This window comes from Cetorhinus maximus, chromosome 26 (genome assembly GCF_964194155.1).
Source record: "Cetorhinus maximus chromosome 26, sCetMax3.hap1.1, whole genome shotgun sequence".
Taxonomy (NCBI): domain Eukaryota; kingdom Metazoa; phylum Chordata; class Chondrichthyes; order Lamniformes; family Cetorhinidae; genus Cetorhinus; species Cetorhinus maximus.
The window spans coordinates 18,566,933-18,579,185 of NC_135904.1; the positions used below are offsets into that span (position 1 = coordinate 18,566,933).

Here is a 12,253-nt window from a genome sequence, read left to right on the forward strand (position 1 = left end):
CTTTTTCAAGCTAGATCTCTATGATAAGTTAGGTGCTTTTGGTGTGGATCTCAAGTACACGTAAGTCACAGTTGCAACAAATTTTCTCCATCATAGTTCTTTGGACATCTCCCCTGATATTTGCTCAATTCCCTTTCTCAGATAGTGCCAATCATATTTCTTTACATGAACCGGTATCTATATAAATGCAAGTTGTAATGGTTGCCTCATGAGACTTTTCAAAACCTGTCTGGCAAATTCAAATTTGATAATGATGTTGCTTCTAATACAGTGTTTCTGCCTATCAGAATATTTGTTACTTTGGCACAGTTTCAAGCGTTTATTATTAACCACTTAAATATTTTTGAAATTTTTTTTTGCAGGTCAGAGCTCCGACCTTCAATAACACCTTGGGAGCACATGAAGCAGACCTACTAAAGGAGAAAGCCACTCTTATCAGTTTCATCTATCCAGCCCAAAACTCTGACCTCATGAATAAACTCGCTCAGCGCAAGACTTCTGTTCTGGCGATGGACCAGGTCCCTCGAGTTACGATAGCTCAGGGATATGATGCTCTTAGTTCCATGGCTAACATCGCAGGGTATAACAAACACTTGTTTTTTTCAGATAATGAAATTGGGTTTTAGAACATGTCTTTATAGCTGTTGGAACGCATTAGCATTTGTAAACCCAGTGCCCCATTGATCAGTACTCGGGTCTCTTTGCTTCTAATCTATCTTGATGAACTAAAAACACCATGTATATTGGAACTAAAGGGGTGGGGAGGTAGCATTTGAGCCTGTTGAGGCAGCCAAGGAACTTCAAAAGGATCTAGAGAAAAATTGTAATTGACAGAACTACGGCAGAGAAAATTCAATAAAGCTAGGTGGAAAGTAGGCAATGTAGACTTCTGGGAGGTTGGGGAGGGAAATATATGTACTCAGTTAATGGTGATGAACTAGCTAGGGGAAAGGCTAACGAGAGGTGGAGAGTGATAGTTGGCTCAGTACTTACCTACGTCTTCTCCATCGCATCAATGCAAACAGCTAACAACAAAGGAAATAGAATACTGAGTTGCATTGCCTGCTCACATGGACGTAAAATACCCCATGGCACTATTTCGAAGCAGAGCAGCGGAGTTACCCTGAAGTCCTGACCGATATTTATCCCTCAATCTACATCACAAAAACAGATTTACCTGCTCGTTATCTCATTGCTGTTTGTGGGAGCTTGCTCTGCGCAAAATGGCTGCGCAGTGACCACTTCAAAAAGCACTTTGATTTTAAAGCATTGTCAGTGCAATCTGTTGGTCAGGAAAAATGCCTCATTAATGCAAGGTTTTTTTTACAAGCTTGTTCTTAGGATATGGTGGTTTAGTGGATTTGGTACTGTATTAGCAATTTACAGGGTGAATTCAAATCTAATCATGGCAAGAGGTGAAACTGAATACAATAAATCTGGTGATTTGTGGACTGGCACCAGAAAAATAACCATAAAAGCTGCTGGATGTTTGTAAAGACCCAATTCAAACATTAATACCTCTCGGGGAAGGAGTGTGCACCCTGCCCGCCTTACCTAGCTTAAATATTGTCTCTATCCCACTCAACAACATTGACCCTATATATGTCCTCAGGGCAACAAAGGATGGAAATCAATGCTATCTTGCCAGTGTCACTCACATTCCAAGAAAAAAAAAAACCCCTTTAGGTATGCACTTGAAGAATTACTAAATGAACAGTACTGAACGTAAGAGGCACCAGTAATTAATATAGCACTTGTCCCAAAGCATAGACCGGAATGTGGATTTTTCCCTTCTTTGTCTACGCTATGCTTCAAATAATGAGTGAAACCCGAGAGAGTCTGTAGAGCTATCAATCGGGTTGTTCTCTACAGGCAAAAATAATCCTCCTTCAGTATGATGTTGCATTGAATGTTACATTTTATGAAATAATTTGTATATTTGTGGGTTCCATGTTATCATTTTAAGTATAGAGGCCTAGGTGTATGAGGAGTGTCAATGCTGGCCATTGGTGGCTGAGCCTTCAGTTGCCTTGGCCCTGATCTCTGGAATCCCTTCACTAAATCCTTCCAACTTTGCTTCTCCCTTTAAAAGCATTGTTGCCAAAACTTCTTGGTCACCTCCCCCTAACTCTTAGAGATTATTCAGCATCTGTCCCTCTGTAAAACGGCTTGCAGTGATTTTCTAAAGATGCTAGATAAATGCAATCTGTTATTGGTATCTTATTTTACAATAACTTTCCGTTCCTTGCTGAAAATGTTCTCAAATGTATATTGTTAACTTTTTTTTCAGGTACAAGTCTGTTGTCCTGGCAGCTAACCATTTCGGTAGGTTTTTCACAGGTCAGATAACAGCTGCTGGGAAAGTACCTCCTGCGAAGGTAAACATTATTTACTGGACTCCGCTATGTAATTTAAAATTCAGTACAACCGTCATATAGTGATGCTGAGTTATGCATGATTCCAATCCTACTATACACTCTCCCTCAGTCTGATAGAGCCCTTCATCCTATATTCTGACCTTTGAAAAGGTGTCCTCTTAAATAATGTTTTTTGAAGCTAAAATGATGACTCTCATTGGTTGACATTGGTACACGTTGCACTGCAAACCTCTATTGATAGTAAAATTAAACAGCATTCTTGCATGGGTTGGACGTCAGTACTTCCAAAACATTCAGAGTTTTTTCCCAGCCCCTGTATCCTTGTGAGTTAATTAATTGAAGGAAAGTTTGTGGCAAACTTCCCTGCTGAATAAAGATGAACTGTGCACGGTTTGCATGCAAGACGTTAGCTCCTTTAGGGTTAAGTGTTTGAGGAGCTAGACCCTCGTGCGAGATAATGTTAACCGTCAAATTGTTCACATGGATGTAAATCCTTAATCAGACAGCAGCAACTTTGCATCACCTTCAGTGCTGGAGCACTGCGTCATGTGTTCTCTGAAGTTCAAAAGAGAAGCGAGAGATATTTGCTGCTTTTGTTCAGATGAAGGAAAATGCAGGATATCTTCAGTGGGTCAATCTGTCTGACAGCAAAAGGAATGTCAAGTGCCAGGCACCATTTCCGGCTGTAAAACCTGTACCTTCAAGGCAATAACCATCTTTTCTCTTCCAGATGCTAACAGACCTACTGTACATTTTGAACATTTTAAATTTGTTTTCCAATTTGTAGCATTCATAATTTTCCTTCCTTTACCCCTATTGAAGACTTCATATTTTCAAAGCACTTTTTGCTGCTTCTGTTCTTGCTAGCTTGGTGATATTTTACTGCAGTTTGCAGACAAACTCTTTTTAATGACTTCACTGGTAGAGCTTATGTTCCAGATGAAATTGATTCTAACTGTCCAATCATTGAGGTTGATGCTTACTGCATTACCAGGAAACTGGTAACAACTGCTGTGGGCAAAATAGTGATTAGAATAGTAAGGATGAAATGGCTAAAAAATATACGTTCACAATCCTTTAATTTTTTTTTTGTACAGGCCTTGGATTTTTTGCATCATAAATTAAGCAAATTAGATTAAATTATTAGGTAAAATCATGTTGGGGGATCTAGGAAATGCCAGACATCTGCCTTCCCTTACTGTGGGGGAACCTTTGCCCATCGAAAGATATCCTAGACTGGCTAAAATTGACTAAGCTCCTCATAATAAGTCAAGAGTTTTCAATAATGGGCAGGTTTGGGTTTCAAGTTAGTTGCACATTTTTTTAAATTATTTTCTCCGTGTTAGCGGTTTCAGGGCTTAAATTATAGTTAATAATTTTATGACGGCATTTTTATAATTTCCACTCCCCCAGCAGTGAAACTAATCTTAAATCGTTACACGATAGGCTTCACATTATATTACAATGTGGGCTTCACATTATATTGCAGTGTAATATTGTAATTTGAGCATCCCGCTGATGATGATGATGCATTCATTGACTAAAAGAGCTGTTCAATTAGTCCTACACACTGCTTCCCTTTTTCCATACTAAATTCAGATACCAAATTCCCTAATAGCACTGTGGGTGTACCTACAGCACATGGACTGCAGCGATTCAAGAAGGTGGCTCACCACCACCTTCTCAAGGGAAATTAGGGATGGGCAATGAAGGTGGCTAGCAATGCCCACATTCCATGAAAGAATAAAAAGAAATACTGCTTCCCTTTTAAAATCTATCCTGAATACTATTTACATGGCTGCTTCTGGAATGTCTTATCAACACTCTGCATAAAAATAAAATACTTAGCAGCTTTTTTATTCTTTGAATGTTTACTGTAAATTTCTGCTGACGCACCATCCTATGGAAATAGATTTTTCCCAAGTTATCCTGTCAACTCCCTTCATATTTTTGAACGTCTCTATCAGATCTCCTCTAAACTTTTATCTGCTTAAATGAACGAGTTCTTGTTCTTTTAGGCACTCCTCATAGCTGGTTTCTCATCCCTGAAATCATCATTATGAATCTGTTCTGAATCCTTTCCATGGCCTTGACTTCTTCCCTAAAGTAGAATGCCCAAAAATGGACACTGTAGTATAACTGTGGCCTGAATCCATGATTTGTAATAACTGAAGTTTGTCGTAGGTGTTAAGCGCGTAACCATTATAATTACTAATGGTTTTCTTCAGGCTCTCTCTTTAAACTTTCATAATGTGTTGTATACCAGGTACTGGTTATTGGTGGTGGTGTTGCTGGTTTAGCTGCTGCTGGTGCTGCAAAATCGATGGGAGCCATAGTTCGTGGTTTTGACACGAGGTAATATTGCTTTGTTGCATACAAGTAGACTAAGTATTTTGTTCCTCGGTGTAAATATTATTCTATTAAATAGGAAAGAAAACTCAAAAAACATAATACAACAGTGGTAAGAAATACTTTGGTTATTGTAGCCAGAAAGTTTGAATTTCAATCTCCAGAGGGAGATATTCAATTAAAAGTACATAGGTTAACTAAATGACATTAGACACTCCGCCAAAAGTTATTGGGATAAATTCATGGAGACCCTGCTATCAATGCAGAGTTGTTCTAAACAGCAGCATTGATTGGAGAATTGAATGCAGGGGTCAACATGCTCTACCTGCAATACTTTTTAAATTAGTAATGCTGAGAGTAGAATCCCAGGTGATTTATCCTGTTTCAGAAAGTTAATTTGGGAAAAAAAAATCTTGATTAAATGTTTAAACCGAACTGATTATGGGGTGTTGAGATTTAAATGTTGGGTTTAAGGGGATTGTTGAAAAGCACTTTTGCTAGCTGTTAGAGAGAAAGAGAGAGATAAGTTGGACAAGTTCATGAAGTTACTGAAGGCCCTCATTGTTGAATTATGACTAAATGTTCCAATCATCATTGTATCCTAACTCTTTACAGCAACTGTTTCATAAGCAGTTGATCTAAGGCAATCTATCTTGTATAATTCTTTTGCAGAATGGCAGCCTTGGAACAGTTTAAATCATTTGGAGCAGAGCCACTTCAAGTTGATGTGGAGGAATCGGGTGAAGGGACTGGTGGATATGCTAAAGAGATGTCAAAAGAATTTATTGAAGCTGAAATGGCGCTGTTTGCCAAACAGTGCAAGGAGGTGGATATTCTCATTAGCACTGCTCTTATCCCAGGTGAGTGATTACAGATTTGAAACTCAAAACATTAATAAGAGTTTTTACATTCTAGTTGTCATTTTATTTGCAAATTGCTTTAAGATCCCAAAAGATTCATGACTTTTTTCCCACTGGGAAAAGGCCAAAGCCCAGTTTTCTTATGCACAGTATTTATTTTGTCTCAGCCCATTGGAAAGCTGGTGCATTTGTTTTAGTTCCAATGGCTTAATGAGGACTGATGTTTGATTATTCAAGCCAGATATGCTTGAATAACCGAACAGAGTGCAACTCTGATTATCATTGCTTTCTTTTGGTGCTTATTTGACTATTGTAGCAGTGATAAATTTCCATGGCCCTAAATGTTACCTGCAGTACCTACAATATTTTCATGATGACATGACCTAGTGTTTATTTTTGTATGTAATGTTCCTCACTTCCTACTGATGCTTTTACTCATACCAACTGGATCTTATGAAAGATAAAACAAAGATAGGGTATAGTTCTCCTAGGTGGGTTTGAAGGATCATTGAACACATTTTGAAATACTCCAGCCTTAGTGATAGAGTTCTGGTTGACCAGAAGGTGGCTTGGCATGTGCCTGATACAAAGTGGTGTTTTGCTTACCTCTTGCTCATCCTTGTGTCCATTGCTGGCTGTCTAAAGCCAATCACTAACCACATGGACAAGGTTGGCATCTCTCTTCGTGCATTTCAAGGTACAATATGAATAGGAATCATGAGATTTTCTCAGAGACACTTAGTTGTAAAGATATAAAATGATTTTATTTTATTTTTATTACATTTTAGGTGGGCAATCAATACATTCAGCGTTTGGATTAAAACTGATTAGGTTAATTTTTTTGTCTACAACACCTGGGTATGAAGCATTATCTGAACACAACACAGGGAAGAAAATGGATGGATTGCATTCCACCAACAGAGCCAGCCTGATTTTCCTGCCACTTGACTAAATGGACTTTATGGAGAATACTGTTCTGAGGCATGTGGCCTCAGTTTCTCTAGGCTATGGGTAGGAGAAAATGTCGGCGGGTTCCCGTTCCTGATTGTTATCTAGTGACTGCTTCTGGGAAGTGAGTGCGTGTATAAGTGGGGACAGAATTTGGATCAAACATGTTGTCCTTTATTGAGGAACAACTTTTTTAGCAAATAAGTATAAAGAATGGTGATATATCCGAAATGATACATTTCTCACTGGAGAAGAAAAGCAATGCATAGGTATTTGAAAATGAGTGTCTAGGATATTTATCTGGATGGATTGCATCCCTGCATTCTAAAAGAACCTAGGGAAGAGATAACAGAGGCAGAATCGCATCTATTAATTTGTGAAATAGAGGGATAGTGTGACTGGTGGATAGCTAACATTTTTATTTAAGAATGGAGATAGAACATGTGCAAGGAACTAAGAATCAGCCAAAAGAGAAAATAGAACAATAATCTAAGCTGGGATTTTCCACAGTGGGCCTAAGTCCGGTGACAAGAACAGGAAGTTGGAGGGACTCCTATTGGAGAGCCGGGGGGGTGAGCACATCGAATCGTGTGCTGCTCACCTAATTAATTATGCAGCCGGGAGGGTTATTTTGCATCACGGTTTGGGGTGGGCAGGAAGTCATGCTTCCTGTCGTCTTGTCTGGGTGGCATATTTAAATGGACAGCAAGTAATTCATCACGCCAGGAGTCCAGGACATCGAGATGGCTTCCAGAAAGCAGCAAGCACCAGCCCCACGGTTCGGTGATACCTCCCTAGAGACTCTCCTTCAGGCCATGAAGGACAGGAGGGACATCCTCTTTCCCAGGGATGGGAGCAGGAGGCCCACCTGACTCACCGCACCGGCCTGGGAGGAGGCTGCCAGGGTGGTGAGTGCCACAGGAGTGCAGAGGAGGGACCGCCCTGCAGTGCAGGAAATGCATGATAAATCTGCGCCACCCAAGGTAAGTGAACCTTCTCTCCATGCCTCTGCTGCCTTTTATCCTTCTAGCTGCTAGTGCTCGTGGGTCTGGAGGGGCTGCCACAGTAGCCTTTGGGTCTAGCAGCAGTGAATGGTTTACATAGCAGCTGCCAAAGGGTTAGCAGTGGAGGGGCTAATTGTTGAAGGTGCTGAATGGGCTGTCAGTCAAGCAGCCTGTGTAGTCCTGGATAGTGCCCAGCTTCCTGAGTGCTGTGGGAGCTACACTTATCCAGGCAAGTGGATAGCATTCCCTCGAACCCCTCACTTTGTGCCTTGCTCATGGTGGACAGGCTTTTGGGAGTGACAAGGTCACTTATCAGTCACAGAATTAGCAGCATGTGACATGCTCCTGCATCAGAAGTGCTCACAATCCATCTATCTATTTTTACACAGAAGAAGAGAGCGCCCAATAGGTGTGAGAGGGAGAAGACGGGAGGGGGCATGCCCACCATTTGGCCCCTCTCAGTGGGTTGCCGATCTGGCAGGGGAGGCCCGTGACCATGCACGTGCTGACGGTGAGGTTAGCCTCCCCCAAGCATCCGTGAGGGAGTATGCTTCATCTCTGCAAATTGGAACTTGAGGGTGAGGCCCTGTGTTATGTAGGAGGCAGCCTAGGAAGGAACTCATTCTCTCCTCTTTCCATTTTAGGTGCCAGGAGGAAGAGAGTCAGGCCTGACCCGCTCCTGAAATCAGCCCCAGCCCATAGGAAACCTCAGAAGAGGACAAGGATGATTTTTCACCTGTAGAGCCATCAGAGCTGTTCACCTGCACCCTCCACCAGCCCAGAGATACGCACCCCGATGGTTCACAGATCTAGTTTAAGCTCGGGCTCACACCCTGGTGGTCACCTCACAGACACGTGTCTACAGCAGGAGGAGGCAGTGACAGCCAAAGTTGCCGGTATTAGGAGGACTGCTGGAGAAGAGGCCTTTGCTAAGCCTGAGACAGATGATGAGCCTCTGGGAGCGGTCATGGAGAAAATACTGGAGTATCAGTGAGACGCAGGGGAACATTAGGTAGGGGTGTCAGAGGCCCTCAACAGCATGGCATGCGAGGCGGAGGAGCCCTTCTGCATGCTGTCTGATGTAGTGGCTCGGACACGTGAGCGCATCGAGGTCTCCATGGGGAGAATAGCAGACGCCCATGGAGTATCTGATCCAGCAGAATGCCCAGTTTCTGCCGGAGATGCACTCAGACCTGCGCTTCATTGCTGTAGGCATGGGTGAGCTTTCACAGTGGCTATGCAAGAAGGGGATGGGGCACCTCAACCTTCCTCCAGGCGCCCCTTGTCCTCAAGGAGTCAGGGAGGGGCTCTCAAGGCAGCCAAAGGGAGGAGGAGGAGCGTCAGGCAGACACCAGTGGGACTTCCACCCTGGACTCTCCAAGGGTGTCCATGTGTGCCAAGTCCCCTCCCTCTGCCTGTGACCCCACCAGCTCCAGCCTCTGGGACCGCTGAGGATGCACCTGACCTAGAGCAGGAGACCCAAAGAAAGCCGGGTGATGCCTGCCAAAGTCATCAGAGACAACAGGGCACAGTAGTCAGCAGGCTGCCTCCAGCTGTACTGCAGATTTCGGGAAAGCACCTAGACGAGCTGGTAAACAAGAAAAATGAAGAAGTATTAGGTTTATGTTAGTGGCGCAGGTGTAGTCATTGCACCTTTTGTAAATATATTAATCACTGTACTTCACGGAGGTCTCCTGGATTTCTTGCTGCTGCTTTTATTACCTGTGCACACCCTCTCCACTGCCCCCCACCCCTTCCAGGGGGAAACCCAGGCTGGGTCTATGTCACCTGAATGACGTCTGTACATGGACGCATCGTTCTTTGCCATGGCTCTTGCAAGCCATATGTGAGAAGCCTCCAGGTCACACTATTTCCTATCCCTTCCATGCCCTTTGGAGTTTGTAGAGAGACCTTTGCCTGTCAGGAAAGACTATCAGGGTTGTCCTTTAGTTGTCCAGTTGAGCTGACCATGAAGCATTTTTTAAGCTGGATGTCAAGGGCGTTGACACCCTGATTTGCCTTCGACTGAGGATTGTGTGCGTGATTTTCCCAAACTATCTCCAGCACCTTTTACCCTATTCCACCCCTAACCCCTACCACCATAGAACCCCCCCTTCCCCCTGGTTACCTTCACCCTCCCATCTGTCACCCTTGAACCTCTCCCCATCACCCTACAGCCCTTCACTGTCAGAATTGAAATGCCTCCTCTCCCCAATGAGCCCACACCTGCCACAGTCCTGATGCCCACCCTGATCCTGCCCACTCCCAAGGTCCGTGTTAAACTTTTTATCTTCTCTAATGACCCAGATAAGACCTACACCTGCCACAGATGCACCCTACCACTTCCTGCTGTCCCTGCACAGTTACAATGCCCTCCCACCACCACCCTCAGTTTGACCCCAAGATCCCGGCATCGACAGCACAGGCCCCTCCCTCTGAACACCATTCTCCCCCCTCCAATGCTCCCTGGCTTCTCACCTCTTCCCACCCAGCCCCCTTCAAGGCACCCTGGTTTCTTCCCCCACCCCCAAATTTGTCTTCCAGTCATCCCCCCCCCCCCAACTCCACCCCGGGTTGTCGCACACCTTACCTCCGTGAGTTCCTCTGGTGATCCAGGCCATCGCTTTTCAGGTAAGTGTCGTCTCACCATGGGAAAGTCACATTGGTCCAGTCGTGAATCGGACCAACGTGATTTCCTGCCGGCAGGGTGCAGGATTTGTCGCGGGGTCGGTGGTGGTGGGGAGAGAACATTCTAGTAGGCTACTTATTTCCATAACATTAAGGAGATGCTAATCCGGTTCCCGACAACCTTCCCGGGGGGAGGGGATGGCAGGCTGCCTTTTTCCTGCCATGACAATTCCTGCTGTCATTTCTCGCCATCATTCCTCCCCTCATATTCTCCATCCCCTCCCACCATGAACCCCACCACTGGCGGGAGGGAAAAGTTCTGGCCCTAGAAATCAAAAACATAATAGTCAAGATGGGTTTCAAAAGGGAAAGTCTTCCTTGACCAACTTAACTGAATTCTTTGAAAAGGTAACAGGCAGAGTTGACATGGGTAATACAGTAGATATAGCTATCCAAATGCCTTTGATAATGTACCACATAATAAACTAATAAATAAGATCAAAGCATGCGGAGTCAGGGAACAAGTAGCAGAATACATAGTTGGTTGGCTGAAAGACAGAAAGAAAAGAGAGGCTGTAAAGTTGACTATTCAGAGTTGTGGAATCATCATAAGGATCCGGACAAAAACAAAACACTGCAGGTGCTGGAAATCTGGAATTAAAACAGAGAATATCCACCAGATCAGGCCGCATCTTTGGAGGGAGAAAGAGTTAATATTTCAGGTCAATGATCTTTTTCCTGAACTGAACCAATTCTGATGAAAGGTGCACACAGACAGCTTTCCTGATACGTTTGCGTAAATTCGGAGCAGACAAAATGAGTTGCAGTCTCCTTGTGTTAGAATTCAATGTTCCACTGATCAAGTACCTTCCCAGCCCAATTGTCTAGGTAAATACATCAAGAATGGGCAACTGAATGAGGTACTACTGAACTCCCCAAATCAGGATAAAATATCCCAGAAGGGAGTTTCCCTTTGGAGTTGAGATTTAATGGGGCGGAGAAAGAGCATTAAATATTATACAGAAAATAAGATTATGGTGCAGCCCCCATTTGCCTTAAATCGAGCAGAATATTATTGTTTTGAGCTGACTTACTGCTGGTACGTGGTATACTTGCAAAAGGATGTGTACATGCATTTAGGTTTTAGATAGTGTTGTTTTCTGCTGGTTTTATAAAGAAGTAGAAAATATGCTTTTACACAGTGCTATGCTTTTCAAATTGAACATAGGATATCAAGAGTGGCCATATGATAGGACAAAGTATTCGAGAAAATATCGTGTGCTTGTGATAAAGGGACGGCAATAATCATGGGTGGTTTTAATCTGCACATAAACTTGGAAAAATCAGATTGACAGTATTAGCCTGGATGGGGAGTTCTTAGATTGCTTTTGAGAGAGTTTCTTAGAGCAGAATGTTCTGGAACCAACCAGAGAGTAGGTTATATTAGACTTGGTATTGTGTAACGTGACAGGATTAATTAATGACCTCAGGGTAAAGGCACTCCTAGGTAGCAGCGACCACAATTTGAATTTTACATCCGATTTGAAAAGGAGAAGAGTGGATCTAACTAACACTAGTATCTTAAACTTAAATAAGAGCAACTGTGGGGGATGAAATCTGAGCTAGCTGAAGTGAACCGGGAAACTAGGCTTAAGGATAGATCAATAGAGAAGCAGTGGCAGACATTTAAGGGGATATTTCGGAGTATTCAGAATAAGTACACTTCTGTTATAAAGAAAATTTCTAAGGAGAGGACACACCGTCTGTGGTTAACTAAAGATGTTAAGGAAAGCATCAACCTTAAAGAAAAAGCAAAGATGAGTTGCAGGACAAATAATTGGACAGAATATAAAAAACTGCAGAAGATCGCTAAAAGATTAATCAGGAGAAATAAATTAGAGTATGAGAGGAAGCTAGTGAGAAATGTAAAATTGGATAGCAAGTGTATTTAAAAAGGAAAAGAGTAAGTAAAGTGGTATTAGTCCTCTAGAGAGTGACAGTGGGGAGGTAATAGTAGATAATAAGGAAACGGCGGAAGAAATGATCAAATATTTTGCTTCTGTGTTCACTATAGAAGGTACAAAAA

The 12,253-nt window shown here is 42.9% G+C and overlaps 1 protein-coding gene across 1 annotated transcript in view; it reads left to right on the plus strand.

Annotated features, from left to right (window-relative positions):
• Nucleotides 1-12,253, plus strand: part of nnt2 (nicotinamide nucleotide transhydrogenase 2) — an 82,964-nt gene that overhangs the window by 22,583 nt on the left and 48,128 nt on the right. Inside the window, exons 4-7 of the mRNA XM_078530245.1 lie at nt 363-580; nt 2,291-2,378; nt 4,645-4,733; nt 5,400-5,587. Of these exons, the coding sequence (XP_078386371.1) occupies nt 363-580; nt 2,291-2,378; nt 4,645-4,733; nt 5,400-5,587 (583 nt within the window). The remainder of the gene's footprint in view (nt 1-362; nt 581-2,290; nt 2,379-4,644; nt 4,734-5,399; nt 5,588-12,253) is intronic.